The sequence below is a fragment of the Chelonoidis abingdonii genome, chromosome 7 (genome assembly GCF_003597395.2).
Source record: "Chelonoidis abingdonii isolate Lonesome George chromosome 7, CheloAbing_2.0, whole genome shotgun sequence".
NCBI lineage: Eukaryota > Metazoa > Chordata > Testudines > Testudinidae > Chelonoidis > Chelonoidis abingdonii.
The window spans coordinates 4,284,144-4,308,076 of NC_133775.1; the positions used below are offsets into that span (position 1 = coordinate 4,284,144).

At 44.9% G+C, this 23,933-nt stretch overlaps 2 protein-coding genes across 9 annotated transcripts in view; both read right to left on the reverse strand.

Annotated features, from left to right (window-relative positions):
- CCDC17 (coiled-coil domain containing 17) overlaps positions 1-3,808 on the reverse strand; it is a 46,689-nt gene extending 42,881 nt beyond the window's left edge. For both annotated transcript variants that reach the window (XM_032804545.2, XM_032804543.2), the window contains exons 1-2: positions 3,747-3,808; positions 2,593-2,897 (exon numbers count right to left, since the gene is read on the reverse strand). In XM_032804545.2, the coding sequence (XP_032660436.2) occupies positions 2,593-2,793 (201 nt within the window). In that variant the 5' untranslated portion in view covers positions 2,794-2,897; positions 3,747-3,808. The remainder of the gene's footprint in view (positions 1-2,592; positions 2,898-3,746) is intronic.
- A 6,969-nt stretch (positions 3,809-10,777) lies between these two features.
- GPBP1L1 (GC-rich promoter binding protein 1 like 1) overlaps positions 10,778-23,933 on the reverse strand; it is a 55,450-nt gene continuing 42,294 nt past the window's right edge. For 3 of the 7 annotated variants that reach the window (XM_032804569.2, XM_075067578.1, XM_032804570.2), the window contains 5 exons: positions 20,950-21,090; positions 15,348-15,506; positions 12,921-13,045; positions 11,946-12,048; positions 10,778-11,704 (listed from right to left, as the gene is read on the reverse strand). In XM_032804569.2, the coding sequence (XP_032660460.1) occupies positions 11,558-11,704; positions 11,946-12,048; positions 12,921-13,045; positions 15,348-15,506; positions 20,950-21,090 (675 nt within the window). In that variant the 3' untranslated portion in view covers positions 10,778-11,557. The remainder of the gene's footprint in view (positions 11,705-11,945; positions 12,049-12,920; positions 13,046-15,347; positions 15,507-20,949; positions 21,091-23,933) is intronic. The other 4 variants (XM_032804572.2, XM_075067580.1, XM_075067579.1 and 1 more) reach the window with 2 other exon arrangements.

Below are 23,933 nucleotides of genomic sequence, written 5' to 3' on the forward strand. Positions count from 1 at the left end.
GAAGCATCCAATTCCCATAGAGATAGGCACCAGTATAAAAACCATGTGAGACAGACACATCTATAGGAGCTCACGGCTCCCAGGTCAACTCTCAGACCACTAGACCCAGCTGCTTCTCTACCAGCATCTCTCAGCATGTGGGGCTGTAACCAGTAATTATCTGGGGAATGGACGTGGTAATTCTACAGCTTGTTTAAGTTCTTTTATCGTGCCTACCCAGCAAGGTACCTGAACACCCATTTGTTTTAAGATCAGTGAGAAACATCTTTTGCAGACAATCTAAGAGCTGCGACGAGCTCTGAATCTTGGTGCCGTCTGCCCGGCATCAACGTTATAGAGCCCATGGGGTACCCGCTGCAGTGAGAACAGTGTCTGGAGAGGAGTGTTGAATTTTGGCAGCATGTACTATTTGGCCATCACTAGCCACTCCAGAGGTGGCTGCCTTTTCCACAGAGCTATAGAGCACTTCAGGGTGGACAGCCCTGTAGAAATATAAGCTATGACAATGGAATCAGAAGGGGGATTTGAATCTGGATCCCTTCTGGAGTCTGTCCTGCTTATTTGCACCCAGCTCGCGGAATTCAAATGCAGGAGGCATTGGGGAATGGACTGGGAGGGGGCAGGGCTGGCTTACCCACTTGTTTGCTTACATGCCACCATCTCCTAGCAACTCAGCAGACAAGCCTGGTGCAACAATAGGTTTCCTTTAGGGAGCGAACGGCTCTTTCCAAGGCTGGTTCGTGCCAGGGTTCACACCCACTGCCAAGTGCTGAGCTGAGGAGAGTGCGGGTCTAGCAGAGCAGCTTCTCTCTCTTCCCAATGGCTGAGTGCAATACAGGGTCTCCATGGGCTGCCTGCTGGTGAACGCACTGTCCCCTCAGCAGGGGAGGGAACACACATGGAGGGGATGGGAGGAAACCCTCTCCCAGAGGTCTCAAGCCCATTGTGCTAGGGGCTGTACATACACACAGCGAGGCAGCCCCTGATTACATTAAGAACATAAGAACGGCCATACTGGGTCAGACCAAAGGTCCATCTAGCCCAGTATCCTGTCTTGCAACAGTGGCCCATGCCAGAAGCCCCAGAGGGAATGAACAGAACAGGGAATCACCAAGTGATCCATCCCCTGTCGCTCATTCCCAGCTTCTGGCAAACAGAGGTTAAGGACACCATCCCTGCCCATCCTGGCTAATAGCCAGTGATGGACCTATCCTCCATGAACTTATCTAGTCCTGTTATGGTCTTGGCTTTCACAACATCGTCTGGCAAAGAGTTCCACAGGTTGACTGTGCGTTGTGTGAAGAAATACTTCCTTTAATTTGTTTTAAACCTGCGGCCTATTAATTTCATTTGGTGACCCCCAGTTCTTGTGTTATGGGAAGGAGTAAATAACACTTCCTTATTTACTTTCTCTACACAAGTCATGATTTTATCGACCTCAATCATATCCCCCCTTAGTCGTCTCTTTTCCAAGCTGAAAAGTCCCAGTCTTATTAATCTCTCCTCATATGGAAGCTGCTCCATACCCCTAATTCTTTTTGTTGCCCTTTTATGAATCTTTTCCAATTCTGATAGATCTTTTTTGAGATGGTGCTACTAGATCTGCACACAGTATTCAAGGTGTGGGCGTACTCAGGATTCCTACAGAGGCAACATGATGTTTTCTGTCTTACCATCCCTTTCTTAATGATTCCCAACAGTCCATTCGCTTTTTTGACTGATGCTGCACATTGAGTGGAGGTTTTCAGAGAACTATCCACAATGACTCCAAGATCTCTTTCTTGAGTGGTAGCACCTAATTGAAACCCCATCATTTTGTAGATATAGTTGGGATTCTAAACAGATGAGAGAAACCGATGCTCCAGAACTGTTAGAACTAAATCAAGATGAAAAATTGTGCCCTTTTTGCGTTCATGATGATTTATTGCCGGGGTTTGTTCCCTAATGTATGAAGGTCCCACCCCCACCCAGAAAAGTGTGCTTTTTCCTGCTTGCTTTGTACATTAGAATTTCAGGTCTCTTCTTCCCTGGAAAACTCTATGGCTGACTGGAAAGCTACCAGGTTTATGACAGCACAAATTCTGAGAAAGGAGAACCTGACAGAGGGCGAGTGGGTTTTAGCCAGATGGTTTCAAGCTCTTTGGTTTTTTTAACTTCTCTTGAACTCAAAAATCTAGCGGACAAAAGTCTCTTTGCTACGGATTTGGCACCTCCTGTCTTTTGGGTTAGGGCTGAGAGAGTTCCCAGTGCAGTAAGTGAAGTCTATGATGAAGAAGCCCAGCCCAGCCGGGTGCACCATGCTGAGATAGGAATTTGGGAACCTTCCCTTTTTTCATGCTTCGGGCCTGCTCCAAAGAAGTTTCCCACGCTGCATGCTGGGAAGAAAACCTCCCCACACTCCCTCCAAGGCACTTCTTTGCCATATTTCTGGGGTCTAGCTACCAGTGGGGAGGCAATGAGCAGCATTGCTGGCAGGACAACCCAGTGTTCCCACACCAGGCAGCATCCAGAGAGTCTGCCCCAGCAGTGGCTGCCTGGTTAGCTGCACATCCCTGTAGACCAGCCCTTGATACAGGAAAGGGCTTTGATTACCTTATGGTCTGGAGTCTCTGTGTTCTTGGGCATCTTCTTCCCCTGCAGGCCCTGCTGCTCCTGGTATCTGGCATTGAGAGCAGAGGGGTTGCCTGCTACCTGATGGCCAATGCAGAACTTCTCCACATGCTTGTCCAGCAGGTGCTTGGAGCGGAAGCCCATGTCGCAACTTGGGCAGCGGAAAATCCTCAGGGTCATCATGCTGCATGGGAACAGGGGCCCCAAAGTGCCTGGTTCTCCTATGGAGGCTTTCCCCTAGGTCCACTGGTCACAGCTGCTTCAAATACCTAACTCAGGAGCAGAGTCTGATAAACAGATGATGAGTGTTCAGGTGGCTGTTTCCATCCTCAAGGTAACTTGCTAACCCTCCCCAACATGAGGCAGCTCAGCATCATCATAATTTCCCAACCAGTTCTAATTATTATCCCCATTTTACTGATGGGGAAATAGAGGTACAGAGAAACCAAGGGACCACAACAGGAGCTGGTGTTAGGGCTGGGATTAAAGCTTGGCTCCTAGCCCCACACTCGGTCCACTAGACCTCCCTGCCTGAGACAGGGGGGCACCAGGCTGCAAAGAGAGTCCCTAAGGAGACAGACACACAGCAGGACAAAACAGAAATAAAGTTACTAGGGACACTCCCTGCTTTGCGAGTCAGAGAGAGACCAAGGTTCCTTCTTCCCAGTTAGATGCTGCAGCCATGTCCTTGCCCAGGATACTCCAGCAACTGGAGCAAATGAACTTTTGTGGGGCTTCAGGTTTCCTAGATGTCTAATGAACCTGCTCTTCTGCTGCCCCATTCCCTGAGGGTAGGGGAAGGAATGGGATCACTACCCCCTCCCCCTTATTTTTTGGTCCTGCCTGCATCAGGCTGGGAGTGAGGAGGCCAGCCCATTCTTGCCCTGGCATGGGGGCACAGCTGCTTGTCAATGCCATCTACCAAGCCTCCAAGTTATTCATAGAATATCAGGGTTGGAAGGGACCTCAGGAGGTATCTAGTCCAACCCCCTGCTCAAAGCACTAATCCCCAAATTGCCCCCTCAAGGATTGAACTCACAACCCTGTATTTAGCAGGCCAACACTCAAACCCAAGTTCAGGGGCAGAGAATCATCGTGCCACATGGTTCCACTGAGATTGCGATTCAAGAACTGACCTGTTCTGCAGCCGAGTTGGTTTTAATGGCCCCATGTGGGGACTGCTGAGCTCTGGCTTCAGGGCTGTGAGCTGCAGTTGCTAGACTGGTAACCAGGGGTGGTGCCAGCCCAGGTGTGTGAAGGGGGAAGGGAGAGGAGCTGAGAAACCAGGTCTGTTAGCAACGGGAGGATTACCATGGCTGTGGCCTGTTTGTTTGGCCAGCCATTGGTAACAGGGTCACTAGCAGAGCAAGAGGTTCCTAGCACTGAAGGGAGATGAGCTGGTTCGACAGTCAGAGCAACACCGGAGAGAGGGACAGGAACACATGGAGCAACAAGCCCCACTAAGACATCTTTTAAGGACTCTTTATGGGGGGAATTGCCATCCAAGGGACTCTCCCTTAAAGAGCTGACAGCCTGGCAGGAGCCGGGGTGTGAGGATGATGCCTGCTGCTTTCCAGACACCTCAAAATGACAAAAACGTCTCTGCTCATTGTGTAGAAGGGCTGCCCAGGCAGGTGCACAGACAGTGCAGCCTTTGGGGATCCCAAAACAAAAGTACAGAAGTTTAATAAAACCTTTGCTCAGCCTAAGGGGCCACCTTAGGAGGAGCTTGAGGGACACAGTGTGGTTCCTCTGCATGCAAGCAACTCACGAAGGTGAGTGATTTGGCTGTGCCATTTTCTACCAAGGCCTGGATGTGACCGAACCAGATTCCCAAGAAGAGGACACCACACCCCCACTGAAACAAGCATCACAGGAATATTTTTGCAGAGCACCCATTGCTGGAATGGTTCCAAACAACACATTCTGTTACGCCCAGGCCACCTTGCTGCCTCCAATGCAGTGTTTATTGAATTTCCCATTACCTAGTGCAACTTTGCAAAAATGGTCATGAAAATTTACCAGCCCCCATGTTTTTAGTGATGAAAACTTTGTACTTACCCATCCACACAAATGACTTGCCCTCGCTCAGGAGGAGAACAACATTTTGTAAAGCTGGCGTAGTGCAAAAGATGCATCTGGAACAAAATCCCCCACTATCCATGTCTCATTTTGTTAGACCTCAGCTTCTTTAAGTCCTGCATCATAAGTGGCATTGGATGTGATTAGTACCTAGTGAGAAGTGCTGTTCTCCAGCAGTCAGACATCTAGACTTTTTGTAAAGGAGAGTGAGTGCAGTAACCATCTCTGAACCATGGCACTTGCTGACATACCGAGTTAGTGGGGAGATGTAATGAGTGGGAGAGGATAGGCTTCCCTTCCTTGTTTTAATGGGAATAGACTTGATCATTAGACATTTATAAATGATGCAACCGAGACACCTCTTTATCCCATCAGGCCTTTAACCTCCGCTGTAGCCCTGAGGCTGTTGGTTCTGCGTACTTCATTAGGGGAACTAAGAAGCAGTTTTTATTTAGAAGTTCCCAATGCCTTTATGTGGGTAGCTGCAGGCCCTTTGTTCTGCAGTTGCCTACAGCAATGCACAACACACTGAACCAGTTTTCAAAGCAAAGGAGGGAAAATAGGACGATTAACTCAGTTAAAGGGTCACTTCAGCAGTTGAGCTCCAGGGGGATAGTGGAAGTACAGTGAAGAACATACAGTAACAAAAAAATTATCTGCTGGCAATCAGAAATCACCAAGGTAAAACCTTCTTCATGTAGCTGACATGGCCTCAGATTCCTTTACATGTTGGTGAACGTATGAGAGTTCAACAGGAATCCAACCCTTCCTTTATAAATCCCCTCAGTGTCTCCGGCAGGCTGAGCTCCCCTGTAGATGTCCAACGTCATTCTTCATTGCCCTCTGCTAGATTTAACAGCTCTTTGCAAAAGTTTGAGGGCCTGAAGATGACACTCTAAACACAGGAAAGCCTGCAAGAGCCTGGCCCTGCTGTCCCCTTTATGTCCCCCTAGAAGTTGAATTTACAGCTATTCATAACAAAATCCAGTCACTGCCCTGCAATGCCTCAGCTACTCTTTAGCAGGCTACAGAAGTCTATATGACTGAGATCAGTACCAAGAGCTCTACAGAACAGGGAGCCTTTGACTCAGCTAATCAGTAGAAGTGGGCTTGTTGAGCCTGACAAACTACCATTTAGGGTCCACTCACTCATCCCTCTGGAATGCTCAGTGCATCGCATCTTACTTACTTCAGACTAAGTTCTAAGGAGATACCATCTTTAGGTTTGGTGTACGGCACACAGCAGCCCAAATCTTTCCTTGGAACAACACAGTAATTCATCTAAGAAGCCAGTGCCACTGGTGAGAAACCCAACATCCTCTTCCAGTGGTTGGAATTCTTACTAAACTGCTATCCTTGTACCCTGTTGTATTCTGTATCTATCTCTGGCTAATGGGTTCCTGATCAGCCTAGAGCAGGGGTCAGTAACCTTTCAAAAGTGCTGTGCTGAGTCTTCATTTAAGGTTTCATGTGCCACTAATACATATTAATATTTTTAGAAGGTCTCTTTCTATAAGTCTATAATATATAATTAAACTACTGTTATGTAAAGTAAATAAGGTTTTAAAAATGTTTAAGAAACTTCATTTAAAATTAAATTAAAATGCAGAGCCCTTGGACCGGTGGCCAGGACCCGGGCAGTGTGAGTGCCACTAAAAATCAGCTCGCGGGCTGCCTTTGGCACGTGTGCCATAGGTTGCCTACCCCTGGCCTAGAGTCTGCAGTCTGGCTGCTGGGATGGCAAAGCATATTTTTCCACTGAAGTCCCGCCCACTCTTCAAGAGCCTCATAGTTACTAGGGTTGGAATGCCTGTTATTCTACTTACCCAGCTATTTTCTGGGTTCACCTTGCCTCTGATCCTCTACAGCTGTCAGAGGCTCCCCCATAAGCAACTGCAATATTTTTCCTTAATGGCCCAGCAATAGTGGAAATTATTCTGGGTGTCAGAGGAACAGCTGTTGAGAGCGGGTGAAATTTAAGTCAGTAAAAACAGAAGGAAAGCTATTCCTTGCTGTACCTTCTTTCCCTTTCCTCAAAGCGTAGCTGTCTAAGGCCTTGTCTACATGCCGAAATTGCACCAGCTTAACTTAAATTGGATTTTAAACAGGTTTAGTTAAATCACTGAAAAGAGAAGGTTACTGAGGCCATTGCTACACTGGCACTTTACAGCGCTGCAACTTTCTCACTCAGGGGTGTGAAAAAAAAACACCCCCGAGCGCTGCAAGATACAGCGCTGTAAAGCTTCAGTGTAAACAGTGCCGCAGCGCTGGGAGCCTACCCATAGAGGATGTGGAGTACATGCAGCACTGGGAGAGCTCTCTCCCAGCGCTGGCGCTGCGACCCGGGGCAGCGCTTTGAAGTTGCAAGTGTAGCCATACCCTCACTTTGTGCAGAGATGGTTGTCCCTCTGGGTTCTCCACTTTAGATGTCTTGGCACCCTGTGCTTCTAGTGAGAGACTTGTGGTACCAATGCCCCGGTTGGCCTTGCACACGCAGTCAACCATTACCCAGTTCTTTCTCTACCCCAGAGGATCGAGCAGAAATTCCGAACTAGAGGGGAGGAGGGTGGGTAATGGAGCACCCACAGGGACAACCATCTCCAAGAACCTCAGTTACTGCACAAGGTGATTAACTTCTTCTTCAAGGAGTGTCCCTGTGGATGCTCCACTTTAGGTGACTGAAGAGCAGTGCTCCTCGGTGGAAAGGAAGGGCTTCGGAGTAGACGTATGTATGGTGGAGAGCACCGATAGTCCAGAGTGAGCGTCTGCAGCTGACTGCTGCTCCAGGGCATAACGTTTGGTGAAAGTATGGGGCGATGCCCATATAGCTGCTTTACAAATGTCAGTGATGGGTACGTGTTTGAGAAAGGCTATGGATGTGGACATAGCTCTAGTGGAGTGTGTGCGAAGTCCAGGAGTTTGCAGATTGTAATTTTGATAATGTAATTGGATACATTAGAGATCCATTTAGGAAGTCTCTGTTTGGAAATGGTTTGGCATCTTGATCATTCTGTTGTGAATACAAATAGCCTGGATGATTCTCAATGTTTTTGTTCTCTCTATATAGAATGCTAGCGCTCTATGTACATCTAGCATATGAAAGGACGCCTTCCTGTTGTCGGCATGCGGCTTGGGAAAGAATACAGGTAAGTAAATGGGTTCGTTGAGATGGAAGAGGGAGGTGACCTTGGGTATGAATTTAGGGTGTGGGTGTAGGATGATTTTGTCCTTGAGGAATGTGTTATAAGGTGGGTGTGCCATTAGGGCACCCAACTCTCCCACCCTTCGTGCTGATGCGATAGCTACTAGAAAGGCAACCTTCATGAAATAAGCAAATCGCTAGTGGTTCAAAGCATTAGAGCACGGAGAACGAGGTTGAGGTCCCACACAGGGGTCGGGTTCCTTAATGTGGGATAAGCGTTCTCTATACACTTGAGAAAGTGCTTAGTCAGTGGACGGGTGAAAACATTGAGTCTGTCCACCTTGTTGTGAAAGGTGGTTGACGGCTGATAAGTGCACTCTGTGTGAGCTAATCAAGAGGCCTGATTTTTTTAGTGTCAATATGTAATCAAGGATAGCGGGTAATGGGGCTGATTGTGGAATGATGTGCTTGTCTCTGCACCACATGGAGAATCTATTCCACTTGTGTGCATATGTTTTTAATGTGGAGAGATGTCGGCTGTTAAGTACAATGCCTTGGACCTCCTTGGAAAAGCATGTTTTGAGTTCTGTCATCCCTGGATTAGCCAGGTCTGGAGACCAAGTGTTGGAACATTGGGGTGACGGAGGAGTCCTGTATCCTGGGTCAGTAGGTGAGGCAGGAGGGCAAGGGTTCATGATCTGACACATGTAGGACATGACTCAATGGGGAGACTGGGGCGGGGGAGGCGTACAGGAGCGGGGCCTCCCATTTGATGAGGAACGCGTCTCCAAGAGAGTTTTGTCCCAGTTCTGCTCAGGAGCACTATTGGCGGCATTTGGCATTGTGGGTAGAGGCAAAAAAGTCTATTGAGGGAAATCCCCGTTGTCGGAATATAGTTGCAGAATTTGTGGGTCTAGTTCCCACTCGTACGTCTGTGAGAAGTTCCTGCTGTGGTTGTCTGCTGTGGCATTCTGCTTTCCAGGTAGGTAGGATGCCATGATGTGTATGTTGTTGGAGATGCACCACTGCTAAAGGTGAACTGCTTCTGTGCAGAGCAGTTAAGATCATGCCCCTCCTTGGCTATTTATATAGGAGTCGCCAAATTGTCCATGAGAATCTGGACAGTGTTGTTGCAGATCAGAGGGAGAAAAGTGATGGCAGGTGTTTTGAACTGCCCGGAGCTCCACTAGATTTATATGGAGATTTGACTCCTCTAGGGACCATCAGCCCTGGTGTGTCCTCCCCATCCTACCAAAGAGGCACCCGTGGTGATAGCGAATAATGGGGTTTCCTGGTGGAAGGGAACGCCTAAGCAGACATTTGTTTTGTTCACCATGTGAGCGAGTCTTTCACTCTGCTGGGCACCGTAAGCCATCTGTTGATCGACTGTCTGAGGAACATATACAGTGCGTAGCCAGGTTTGTAGACATCTCATATGCAGCCTGGCATGTTTCACAACAAATGTGTCTGAGAAACTGTAGGCATATTCTGGTAGATGTTTGTGGACTGAGTTTTACTGTTACTGTCTTGTCAACTGTCTGAAAGGGGCCAGCCCCCTGCCTTCACTAGCAGGACCAAGTACTGATTTTGCCTCAGATCCCTGGTGGCCCCTTCAAGGATTGAACTCACAATCCTAGGTTTAGCAGACCAATGCTCAAACCACTGAGCTATTGCTCCCCCAGGATTAGGTTTGTTAAGGCAAGAAACGGTGGTTGGGGTAGCCGTGCTGATGCTGTGACACAGTCAAGGTGTGCCCTTATGAAGTCTAGTTGTGGGGTTTGGGTCAGGGTGGATTGCTGTAGGTTGGTTTGTAACCCTAGGTATGTAAATAGGGTTAAAGTGGTGTGAGTAGTGTGGACTGCCTTATGTTGGTGCTTTAAGCAGGCAGTCGTCTGGATACAGGAATGTGGTCACACCCTACCTGTGAAGATGTGCTACTGTAACAGCCGGTACTTTAAAAAATACTCTTAGATCCATGGCAAGGCTGAAGGGAAGTACCTTGTATTGGAAGTGTAGGTTGCCCAGCGTGAATTGTAGGAATCTCCTGTGTGCTGGGTGGATAGTGATGTGAAAGTAAGTGTCCTGTAGGTCAAAGGCCGAGAGCCAGTGTCCTTTCTCCAATGCCAAAATTATGGTTGCTAGGGTTACCATCTTGAAGCACTGTGTTCTCACAAACTTGTTCAGTTTGCACAAGTCCAGAATGGGTCTTCATCCACCTGTTTCCTTCAGACTGAGGAAGTAATTTGAGTAAAACCCCTGACCCCTGTGCTGAACCGGTACTGGTTTCACAGCACCTAATTGCAGGAGATGGTATATTTCCCGCTGTAACAGGTATTCGTGAGATGGGTCAGGGACGGGGAAGGGGGATGGGTACGTGGAATGGAAAGAAAGGGAATGGAACAGCCCTTCTGTATAATTTCCAGAACACACTTGTCTGAGGTGATTTACCCAGTCTGGAGAACAAAGTGTAAAGCAGGCCCCAAATGGGCTGGAAATGAGAGGTGACTGGAATTGGAGAATGTTGGTCGAGGACACAAGAGCCCCACACTCAAAATGTTTGCCTAGAAATGGATGGCTCAGATGTAGACAACTGCTCCAGCGCCTGACAGCGTCTCGTCTGGCGCTACTTGCGGCATTGGTCATGTTGTTGAGGCTGGGTGTATGGGGGAGGGCAGAATCATTTGTTGTAGAATCTGCCATTTCTTTTTGTTTGCAGGAATATAGATTCCAAGTGTCTTTAGTGTCGCACAGGAGTCCTTCAGGGTGTGTAAGATGTCTGTGCTGCCTGCAAACAATTTTTGCCCCTCAAAACGTAAGTCCCCTGTCACCTGAACAAAGTGGGAGGGGAGGAGAACGAAGTGTTTATTCCCTGGTGCTATTAAAACTCCATAGTTCCATATTAATTTGAGGAAAGATTTCCTTCCATAAGAAAGACAACTAGAATTGGCAAACTGATGCAAAATATTTATTCCAAGTTAGTTATTTTTTGATGCAGTAGTTTTTTTCCCCCTCATACAGACTCAATGTGATAGTCACTTTTTTAAATCTGTAAATAATGTTATCAAAATAATCTTAATCTTTGAAATCTCACAAAAAATTTATATTTTACAATCCACCCTGAATATCAAGGCTGCAAGAAGAAGAACACAAACAATTCCTATGTCCAAATATTTTACAGCTGTACCCATAAAAGAAAACCACAAACGCCTGGTTAAGTGATGAAGCTCCCCGAGCAGCAAAAAAAAAAAAAATAAAAATAAAAAAATTCATGTTATTAGCATTAATTTAACACAATTAGAACTTCAATAGCCATTTTGTCATTGACAATGATTGTTTTAGCACATTGTTACCGCGCAACATTATGTAATGCAGGCGGCATCATTAGAAGCTTGTTGTTGCAAAGATCAGTCACCTGTATTCTGCTTACAAGACTGAACTTGTGCATTGCCTGATGAGGGATTCTCATCACAAATTTGCTAGCTGCACAAACTTCTATTAAGCAGAAGGGCAAAACCAAAAGAAAAAGCTAAACAAGCCAATTTCTCTCTTCTTTGGGATACAATTATTTCCCTTGTGCATGAAGTATTCAATAACAAAAGAAAAACTGAACAGACTGGAGACAGAATAAACTCTGTTTAGTTTATACAACCCCAAACACATGTTGAACTATGAACTGAGTTTATTGGGTTGGTTTTATTTGTTTTAAATGTTTTGTGCCCACTTTCAGGCATCATCATCTGACGTTTCGCTGCTACTAGTTTCTGTGTCTGAGTCCTCCAACTCTGTCTTAAAAGTGCTTCTCCAGTGGGAGAACAGGCTGGAGCTACGGCCCTGAAGATATCCATTCTTCCCAAATCCATTTCTTCTTAGCTACAAGAAAGAAATATAAATAGATAAATTGTGAAGAGCAGGGTCAGTGACAATATACGTTTGTCAGTATATATATTTTTCTAGTGGGGACAATATGTTTATAAACTTTCCCCACTAGACCATCACTTTAAATCAATACACAAGTTCTATTTAGTTCTTCGTAATTCCGAATAACAGTCTAAGATGTGTGTGAAATAGGTGAGGAAGAACCACCATCACCATGGCAAGAGTTGTAATATACCTGCTCTGATTTAAGTTGGAACTCTTTGAGCTCATCCTCAGTGAGGGGAAGGTAGTTCTCATCGTTTTCAGGATACTCCTGCCATCCCATTGCTTTCAGTAACCTGATTCATGAGAAAAAGGACGAGGGGTTAAAAAGAATCAAAAAGGCAAATGGAGAAGTCAAATTTAACCAGGTGCATGATAAAGTGGAAGATTTTCCTACTGAACTGCTACAATCCCTCCAGGAAGGGTTTTCTAGTTTTAGAAAAGACCATATCAATAATATATAATAATAATACTTTGCATTTAGATCGATAAGGACGGTAAGAAAGAAGGCTAGTGATTAACCCAGGGACACAGAAAGTATGCATGGCAGCCGAGAAAACACTCAGGATTTCCTTATTCCTAGTGCCCTGATTAAACAGCTATATCACACTCCTCTTGCTCACACAACCAGAATGCATATTTAGATATGCATGCAAGTATCTTCTTCCCACTCCTCATAGTTTTCTAGGATTTGGGGCAATTTCTTATCAAATTAGCATACTGACAAAGCACAGAAACATTCCAAGAAGAGCTGGGAGGAGAGATGTGGTGATGTGTCATCAATTCTGCACTCCCACGTTTGGAAATCCCTTTTGCAGATCAAGCAGAACAACACTTGAGATTCTGCCTGGCAACGTGGTGTGGGAAACAGCTAAGCCAGGCAGCACTAAATGACTTATAGATGCAAAGCTAGAAGAGTGCTAGAAGGTTAATCACAGAACCTGTGTGAAATCTTGGCCTCATTGAGTTCAATGAGGCCAGAATTTCACCCCAGTATTTTACTTTCTGCCAGCCCCAGTGCCACAAGCAAGCCACACACCTACAGCTCAGAATATGCAAGAGCATTGTTTTCTGGAGAAGAGAATCTTCTAAGCACTTGCCTTTTCCCCTCACAATGTGACAAAATGATTTGTGAGACATCTTCAGCCCTGTTCTGCTGTCAGCTCACCTGTGTTCTGCTTCCAGTGAATGAGACAGGTTCTCCCCCTCCTCCATCAAAGGGAGAGAAAGGCCATTCTGATGGCAATTCTCATCCCAGTTTTCCTTTGGTTCTGGTGTGCTGCTGCCCTCCATCTAAATGAAAAAGGTAAGTCAAATCACATAATTGAGAGACTGATCCTTCATGCATATAGCACAGTTCAAGTCTTGAAGATAGCGTTCTTGAGTGGATGACTCCAGAGAGAATAAAACCCTTTGCCTTAAGTCAGTGGTTCAGAGCATGAGTTGGTAATAACAGAAAGCAGTTGCCATCAGACATTGGTGAAGTGAGAGGTGCAAAGTGAGTTTGGTGGGCTGCAGCTTAATTTTTAAGGGACAAACATCCACACCACATTACCACCATTATGGATTCAGAGATGCCAAAGACTATATGAGCCATGGAGACTGCATTCTGACCCTTAGAGGTGTCCATCATTACAACAAAAAGTGGTAGAGTGAGGCACCGTCCTACGGGTTGTGCAGAGCGTGTTCAATTTGCCACATCTGTCACGCCTGCACTGTCACCAGAGCCAAATTCATTTACACTACTCTGGGTCCAGTGTAGATTTCCCAATGTACAGTTTGTTGAACAGAAAGTAAACGGAAGTTGCAGTCTTTTTAAGCTATGCTACCAGAACTAAGCTACATAAATGGAGATGTCACTCCTGCAAGGATATTTAAAGAGTAGCATTCCTTCCATTCTTTAGAAAGCCCTCTTAGAATCCTGCCAATTCTTACCAAACGTTGCCCTTTTCCCTTTGCCATATATTTTAATTTTCCTCCTGCGTTTCTTTAGGTCAGTGTTCTTCATTGCAAGGCCCCCGAGCCGCTGGTGGCTCCCATCGACCCTAAGTGGGGCTCCCTAAGTTCCCTCTAAGCTGTGTGGCCGTGCAGCAGGCTATAAAGAGCCGCACAGCAGGGACCTGGAGAGGAGCGAACTGGGGAGGGGAGCAAGCTGGGGCTTGCAGGGCTGCTGTGGGCCTCTCCCCTTCCCCCGGAGCTCTGTGCTGCCTGCTGGCAGGGGAGAGAGAGAGGGGCCCTTCCCCCAGAGCTCTGTGCTACCTGCTGGCAGAAGGGAAGAGAGGTTCCTCCTCCAGAGCACAACGCTGCCTGCAGGCAGTGGAGAAAGAGGGCCCCTTTCCCTGAGCTGCCTGTCAGCGGGAGGGACAGAGGACCCTTTCCCCCAGAGCTCGGTGCTCCCTGCTGGCAGGGAGAGAGACCTTCGCGGAGCTATCTGCTGCCAGTCCTCTGGCCCCAGCCCTGGGCAGCCTGTCTGCACCTCAAACTCCTCATCCCCAGCCCCATCCCAGAGCCCGCACCCCAACCCTCTGCCCCAGCCCCGAGCCCCCTCCCAACACCCCAAACCCCTCATCCCCAACTCCACCCTAGAGCCCTCACCCCAGCCAGAGGGATGAAAAAGAAAACAAAGGAACAACCTGACCAACGAACATTTGGACTGCCTTACTAGGATTGTGATGACAGATCACAAATACTGCATGAACAAAGTCAAGGAGGAACAGGCACATTTTCGCTCATCCAGTTTTTAAAGTAAGTTTTGTATTATTCTGCTCTTTAAAAGTTTATTCACATATATGAAATTAAAAAGGCACCTATTTTCTTGGTTATTTTATAAAAGGAGTATTGTTTTATTGTACAAGTAGCCTTTGTTTCAGCTGCATGAATGGCTCTGTAACATTACATCATTAAGGAGTAGTAAGCACTGTGTTAATTTAGTAGTCGATGTGGCTCTCACATTGAAGTTTGTTTTTGTTTTTTTGCCAAAGTGGCCCCCACTTCAAAAATAGGGAAGAGCACTGCTTTAGGTTATGGCTTTTCTTTGTTTCTCCCATCCTGTATCGATATGGCAGCACAGATACGGGAACAAGTGCTTGTTAATTAACAGCTACAGATGATCTAGCAGAGGCAACATGAGAGCTGAGAATGTTGCGCTTAGGATCTACAACAATAGTTATTTCTCTAACCCCATTCTGGAGAGGAGTTTTCCTAGGGAAAAATGTCAAGACATTTTAAAACAGATCAAAAATAAGACGGCATTTTAAAACAGATAGTTGGCAGGAATGTACTCTGGCACAGACCAGCAGCCTAGAATGGAAGCCATTTGCAATTCTCTCTCTCTCGTGGCTACTGCTCAGGAAGCAGGATTTAAACTACTACTGACAGTTAGGAATCTCCTTAGTTCCAGTACCAGAAGCCTACATTTCTCTATCCAGAGAAGGATAAGTTCTACTCCCAATGTCTGTATCTAGTTGGCAGCCATGCTATCGCTGTGTAAATATGCAGCCACAATCCACCCCCCCCCCCCCCCCCTGGATAGTGTCTATTTGAAGTCCCTTAAAATACACAATTCCCAGGAAAGAAAAGTGGGCAGTCCTCTTACATCCTCCAACTTGTCACATTCTCTGTTCTCTGTGATCTCTCCATTCCTGTCATCTTTCAATGCCTTCAGGAATTCACTTTTCTTATCGGCGGTGCGACGCATCAGCTTGGTCAGACGTGAAGAACTGATCTCAATGGGAGGGGTGGTGCTGGAAGGACTCTGGAGAATTAAGGTGGAACACATTAGAGAACTTACCAAATACCAGTTGAAGAAAAGCTGGGTCTTAGCCCTGATCAGGATTTGTGTCCACATCTTTTAGTACTTATCTCCTGAGCTGACTGGCAGTTTCCAGATTTCTCCCAGAGAACTTGAGTGCACTGTTCCAAATCCACTCCTTTCCTCCTCACCAACCTGGAACGAATGTCTCCAACCAAATCTTACTTTCTGCTGCTGCAACTGTTTCTTCATCTCCACTAGTTCAGGCAGTCATGAATTTAACATGCTTGTTCTGCTCCTCACATAATATGCTTCCTGGTAACGTGAGCTGCCTCACAGGCTCTCTGTCCAGTTAATTTCATCTCTGCATTTGGAATGATCCAGGAATATACTGCTGATTCCTGCCTATTAGCAAAATCATTCCCCCAACTCCTGTTCTCCATGCCAAATAAAAGGTCTATCCAATTAAATTAAACAAAACTGATCTTTTTTTTTACGGAGGTCTTCAGTACTATTTATGATATGTGATGGTATCCAGTAACATGGCAGCTAGATTTCAATGTAGTTAACCTGTTTCATTTTTATAGGTGGGATTTACAATAAAAATGAATTGAGATTCTAGCCTCCTGACTTCCCCTCTGCCCCGAGGATTTGTCTGTTGTATTCATGTCTGGTGGTCCATGCAGAAGACAGGAATCCTATTTTCATTAGTCTTGACTCTCCACTGAAAGGAGAGGTCACAACACATCAGAATCTCATACACAAAACAATCCATTTCCTGCACATAAATTGTGAAAGAAGGGAAAGAGAAATCAAAGAGTGTAAAAACAGAACAGGTGGATATTTAAATAGTTCCTCATTGCAGGAGTTGGAAGAGCCTTGCAGCAGCATTTTAGATGTTTTTCTTGGAGCTGAAGTGTTGCCTACACATGCAATCCTTAGGACGCCAAAGAAAACTACTCTGCAAAATATGCTTATAGTACAGTATACAAACCCTCTGAGCAGAAAAAAGGCAAAGAAAAGGGATCTCAAAGTATTCAGCTGCTTGGATTCCTTATTCCTACGTTACATGTAATGCTAAGATGAAATGAACCTCTCCTGCACAAGTGTATACTATAAACACTGGCATCAGACAGTAACATTCGCCAGGCAGTTATTCCAGACATCGCCTAGTACAGCGCAGAGGAGCAGACAGTTGATTGTGAAACTTCCACAGCCAATCTGAGTGACTGTCAGGATAAAATGAAACCCCGAGTAGTATTAAATTCTCAATGTGGTCATTAGTTTGACTGTACAAGTGACAGACTAAGTCTGACATTTCTAGTAGACTGGAATACCCATTTAACGTGACAGCCAATAAAACACTCAAGCTCCATGCCAGAACAGCCCTTTTCAACGACACCTATACAGAAATGCCAACATACCAAGAGCTAATTTTACAAAGTTTAAGGGATGAGAAAAGCAGCTATAACAAGTGATAAAATTCTCAAATTCTCCACCTTAACTTTGACTACACAAAGCTTTCAACAGATTTACAATAAAAAACAAAATAAGAGCATATTGCTTATTGATTTATTTATTTTACAATCATCCTCCCACAGTGCCTCATCTAAGTCAGAAAGGAAAGACAGGTGTTTGGGTCCCAGGATCGAATACCTGGAGGTATCTGAACCCAGAGATCTCATATAGAGAGTTAGGCCTGATATGCTGAAGAAATGAGTTTTAACAATGACAAGTTCATTTTCAGTACCTTGCCTATGAGATTGCAGAATATTCTCCTTGGGGAAAACAGTGGAAGAGCCATCCCTTAGGCTTTTAAAAGCAGACTGCATAAAGCACTAAAAGTGCACTTATAGAGCAGAATCTTACACTAATCCTCAGGGAGATCTAGGAAGACTCTATGGTAATGTCAGTGTTCTACTTTTACAGAGCTTCTCATTTTCAGAGAATTTTACAAATATTAACTGATCACTCTTCAACACCTCTGTAAGGTAGTCATTATCGCCATTAAACAGACAGAGAAAGAGCAGAGATTAAATTACTTTTCTCAGGTCAGTGGCAGAGATGAGATTAAAATTCATGGGTCCCAGTCCTGTGTTTAGACTAAGATTGTCAAACAATTTTTTAAAAAGCATGTGAAATAAAAGTCTAGGCATTACAGCTGCAAATGCTCAGTTGTAGCTTGGACAAACTTAAATCATTTCCAGTTTAACTGAATATAGCTACTGATGTTATGGGAACATAGGATGCAGTGACTTTCAGATGAGTTTCTTCTATTAATATACTAACCACTCAGACAAAGCTGGTGGAAGTTCAGCAAAGAGTTCAACTTTCATAGCTTTAAGTATTACTGGTCTCTGTAGAACGGAGAGAGAGCCTGTAATTCAGTCTGAGTGTCAGATTAATACCCTACAAACCTACATCCTTGCTGGCCAGAGACTGACAGCAAGAGCTGCCTAGGACAACAAATTACAGGGCTATATTCAGTCCTTATTGTACTGGATCACAAGTGCATTTCACTTTGTTTTGGTATCACTTACCTGAAGGTGGAAGCTTATCTGAATTATGTATTTATGTTCCAGTAGTGCCCAAAGTGTGCTAGGCGTTGTACAGACATAAGGGAAAACAAAGTCCCTGCCCCAATGGGCTTACAAGCTAAAATAACAAAGAGGTAAGGTGAATGAGGGGAAAGAATACAGTATAAAAGCAAAGTTGTCAAGGAGATGACTGGCAATTTTGTTATTTCCATGGAGTATTTTTTATTACATAAAAACCAGAACTACTCATCTATATACCCATTATTAGTGGGCTATTTCCTCATTCAGAAACCTTAGTTTTGTGTTTAGCACAGAACTGTCTCTCGTGATCAAAAGACTATCCCAGTATCTTACTCTCAAAGTGTAGGGCATGGATAGTCGACAGACAGACCGCAGGTTAAATCTAGACCGCCAGACACTTTTGAACATACTGCGAAATCTTTTTATTTACTTATTATTGTTATTGTGGTGTGAAAAATGTTTCTCTGGAGTTTGGACCTTGACCAAGATATTTGGACACTGACCAAGAAATAACTGACTACCCCAGTGTAGGGGTTCAAAAATGGTGAAAGTTCAGAATGAGTAAAAGTCTACACAACTTTAAGATCCACAAAGATGACAAAACCTTCCTAGGAATACTTCTGATCTCAAAACAAAAGGTTAAGAGAGAGAGCAGCCTCACACGACAAAGATTCTCAGTTTTGTAATAGCAACATTTCTGCCGAATATGCAAGGGGGCATTCACCTCTAGCTGAGTAAACAGATCACCACTGTTTATTAAAACTAAAGAACAGTGTCAAGATATGACTTGTTTAACTTCTTCCCCCATTCCAGATTATTTAAACTAAAAATTTAAAGATACAGAAAATCATGGCCAAGCAGTGACTAGCAATTATGGGTGTGTCAATTATTGGCACCCAACTGACTCCTTAAAGAGAGCAGATTTTCAGAGGATGGGAATGTGGTACTGTAAAGATCAGATTCCTTTTAGGTATCAAGCAGAGTACCCAAAAATGCAGGCACTCGATCACTAGTCATTTCTTAAAATCTTGTCTAACTTTTCCATGATTTATACTGTTTACCCTTTGGTACTTTACTTAGTTTGGATACAAACAGACCACTTTAATTTTCTGGTTTTTACACACCCACACAGAGGTCAGCAACCTCTGGCACACGGTTTGCCAGGCTAAACAGCCTGGTGAGCCAGGCCAGTTTGTTTACCTGCCGCGTCCACAGGTTTGGCTGATCGTGGCTTCCACTGGCCACAGTTCGCTGCTCCAGGCCAAAGGGGGCCGTGGAAAGGGCGGACAGCACATCCCTCAGCCCGCGCCGCTTCCCGCAGAAGTTGCCGACCCCTGCACTAACCACAAAGCCATAGCGTTTTACTTCCCAACAACGCAGGGGAAGTTTTAATGTAAAATTGTTTAAAATTCATGGAAATGCTTCATTATTAGGGTCTGTTTGCTATTGTTTGCCCAAACCCAGCACTTTGTATGTAAACTATTTGGAAAGCGAGACCCTTTTAGAGCCACATCACCTACACAAGTGAAGGACAGAAGAGGCTACCATGAATAGACTGCTGAAATGCTAGTAAATTTTAAGTCCAAAGACTTTTCCAGACACTTAATCTATAAATTAAGACAACCTTGCAGATGAATACTGGAATACATCCTCCACCATCAACACTGACAAATACCAATAGCTGAAGAGGAATAGTACACACATCTGTACATACCAAACCTTTTGAACTGTTCCCAAACCTCACCACATGCATTGCTAGGAAAGAGCTGTGAGCTGGAAGAGCAAGAACACAAGACAACCTAGCACCCTATTTTAAAGAGCGGTATGGAATTCAGGTCTTGTATGGTGTAAATTCTGGTGCGCACTAGCATGCCATGCACTAACGGGCCTGTGTAGACCCTGCTAGCACTGAATCATAGGACTGGAAGGGACCTCAAGAGATCTTCTAGTCCAGTCCCCTGCACTCAAGGGAGGATTACGTATTATGTAGATTGTAGACCGTCCCTGTCAGGTGATGTCTAACCTGTTCTTACAAACCTCCAATGATATTGCTTTAAGAGTTCCCTAGTGTGTGTTAATACAGTCCCCCATTTTAAATTTTTGAAACGTATTCATGTGGGGAACTTTTAGTGTGCACCAGCAGGGTCCCCATGATTTAGTTAGTGTGTGACATTAAGACACATTAGCATTTACACACACACACACCCCATGTGTACTAAGCGTGGCAGCGCTTTAATGTGGCTGTGTAGTTTTGGCACCAGCACTGTAAAACTCTTCCAGTGCTGTAAAAAACACACCTCCATGAGGGGAGTAGCTACCAGCGCTGGGAGTGTGGCTCCCAGTACTGGTGCACTGTCTACACTGCCACTTTACCGCGCTGAAACTTGCAGCACTCAAGGGGATGTTTTTTCACACCGCTGCGCAAGAAAGTTGCAGTGCTGTCAAGTGGCAGAGTAGACAAGGCCTGAGGTGTTCTGTAGAGAAGCCCTCAGTGTTAACTTTCAATTCATAGCTCTCACATAGCAGGGCTGGTGCCTGCACTCTGGTAATGCAGCTGATGGTTTAGACATTGTTCTGGGCATGCCCAGTTAGTTCCCCTGGTGCTCTTAAAATGTCAAAGCAATCATACCTTGTATGAGGGCGATGAAATTAAAGCAGACCTAGTCAAAAACTGCTGGCAGCACGCTTTACATCAAGACAGACTTCCAAGAGCATTCCCATTAACCAAGGGAACTTAGCTCAATATGCAGAGACCATACAAGTGATTGAGTACTCTTCAAGTGTTCAGAGCTGTATCATACGAAAAGAAGAGCTCTCATGGTACTTAGTTATAGAAAGCAACATTAGTTGGAAAAGGTCCAAATTTTATCCCCAACCCAACCCCTTACCTCTTTGGGAGAGGTGAGAACTGAGCCACTCGCCAGTACCGCTGGTTTGGTTACAGACACCGGACTGGTAAAGGCAGAGTCACGGCTGGAGGAAAGCGAGCCTGGTTTATGTTCACTTCTGTTAGCTTTCCATGGACTTGGCTATATTGAAGAGAACACAATACACTAGACAGTAATCGTATGGCACAAGAATGGGTTGCTTGCAAGTGGTAAAAAATCAAAGCAACATCAAATTGACTTAAGGTGTCTGATTAATTGAATAAATTATCTTCTCCTGCTCCAAAAATGGTCTCAAATCCCCCTCTCATCTTAATCCTGAGAATCCCCCATTCCTGCCCTGCTGAACCACCCCACCCACTTAAACACCCTCTAACTGCTTCACAGCTCTCTCTCTTCTAGCAAAGGATTGGTTGGGACTATTATGAACAATTAAATGCTCCATCACTGGACGGAGGAGTCACCATTGAGAGATGCAATGTATCACACAACTGCTCCCAGCACAGGAAGGCAGATCATAATAAAATGCAAATTTCTTACACACTGCTAAATACCACCACCAAATATCTTGCATCACTCAACAGGAGCTTCCTCTGGCCAAGGGAAGAAGCTTTAAGGCATGAATGCAAGACAGGAATTCCCCATGTTGCAAGGAAGATACTCCTAATCCCTATGGAAGGGTAAAGGAACAAAACAATTTGATTGTACCCTGCTGTTTAACACCACACAGATGTCAATGGATATACTAAAAATCCAGACAAGAAGCCCCAAAACTTACTGAGTGAGAAGCCAGGTTACTGCAGTACAGAAGCACGTAAACCAGCCCATTTTCTAAGCCAATCCACATGTAACTACTCAGAGTAGGGCAACTTCACCCAGCTAGTATCCACCATCAGGATATATCTACATCTTATTTGGCCAAGCAATAATTGCAGTTGCAGAAAGCTGCTTCATGATAAATGTCTTCTACTTGGAAAAGTATTATCTTGGCCCTCTCAGCCACCAAGGACAAACTGTGCAACAACGATACCAAAATGAGAGATATGGCACGAAGAAGCACAGGAACAAGACAGCTGAGGAATATTTTAAAATTTACAGCTTCATTTAACTATTCTGAATTTCTGATATCAATGCTCATCCAGGATGTATCTGAGATTTAAGTTAAATATGAGCCTAAAATGGATAATGTACTTTGCAGAAAAGGACAGCAGAGGCCACTGTTTCTCCATATTTCCTCATTTGTTTCCTTGGTGTATTTTTTTCCACTCTTATAATTTTGCTGACTCCACACCCTTGCTCCCCCCACTGGTAAAAACCAAATCCCTCTCCCCATTCCCTAATCAGAAGGGACACGATGCTGGAGGTGGACAACCATCCATTTGCCACTCAAAGCTGAGGAAAGAGAAGCCTGGGCTGGCCCACTGACGCCCGCAGCCCTACTACACCTCTGACTTTTACAATGTCCAGCTACGTTAGCAGCCACACAAAGAAGGACAAGAAAGATTTTCAGGGAGCCACCAATAGCTTTATTTGCTATGCAGCAGTATGCTTGCAGTGAGTCAGGGGAAGTCGCATCAACCCAGGGCATGGGTCGCTTGCTGGTGGATTCTCTGCAGCTTGTGGTCTTCAAATCACAATTTTGAGGATTTCAATAACTCAGTCATGGGTTAGGGGTTGTTCTAAATGTGTATGGGTAGGGTTTTGTGGCCTGCCTTGTGCAGGAGGTCAGACTAGATGATCATATTGGTCCCTTCTGACCTATGAGTCTATGAGTCTATAACCTGGGGTCCTGCACCTTCCCTCTCCCACATCGATCACATCCTTTGGCTTCGGCTCTCCCTCTCATTAACTAGTCTGATGCCTCCCCCACAGGTTAGAAAACTGATTTAGATTGTAAACTTCCTGGGGTAGAGCTTGTGCCTTCATTTCTGTCTAACTAGAGCATACTTCTTGCACTATCATATTTAATTTACAATAATCTCTTAAATAGGAACCTCTGAAAATGGCAGTCACATCAAAATGTCAATTTTTGCTCAAGAACCTGAAGGCACAATTCTCCAGTTAGTATTGACTATGAGGAGTTTCTGTATGGAAGACCATAAGCAGATTCAAAGTATATAGAACACTCATTCCCCACTTCAAAAAAACCCCAACACTGTGAAAAAGGTGGAAATCCCTTTTAACAGCTTATATTTCAAATCAAGTTCTTCTTGAACTTTCCCAAAAGCCAAATGTAAATTGCCACAGCACCCCACTGGTGAGGCACAACACTAAATCTGGGGGGTGGGTGTTAGATTGTAAGCTGCTGGGGACAGAGATCATACTTGTGTTTCATGTTTGTACAGCAGCTAGCATAGCGAAAAGACCTAGTCGTAGACCAAGACCCAGGCACTACAATAATACAAATACTTGGAATGCTCACAAGGACACTGAAGCCCATTGGTACCAATAGGTTCATTGCTCTTTACAAGCAACTACTGTCAGACCTGAAACTCACCATATCTAATATACCACTTCCACAGTATTTATTAATGAATGGTAGCATGTGAAGTCTGTACTAAAAGCTCTTAATTTATCAATACTCACTGCAAGATGTGTACACAGTTAATATTTAAGGAGTAACCTAACTATATTGAAAACTATGCCTTATGGCCCCATAGTAAAAGTTTGTCACCAGGGAATCGTGTTTTGGTGATGGCCCATTCAAACAGAAGTTGTCCTCACCCCTCCCTGGTCAGCTGGTGATGTAATGCAAGGTTCAATTGTCTATCCTTGTCCATCTCAGAACAGTTGGAAAACTATCAAAGCCAATTGCAAACAATCAAAACCACTTGGAGGTAAAAGAACAGAGAAACAGACAGTGGATCACTGGACTGTGAATAAAGACAAAAGACAGATTCAGTATATCAAAGGGTGGAGAAAGACATACTGAATCCATTCACGGAGAAGACATCTTGCTGAGCCTGGGGGTGTTCAGGGAAAGACTG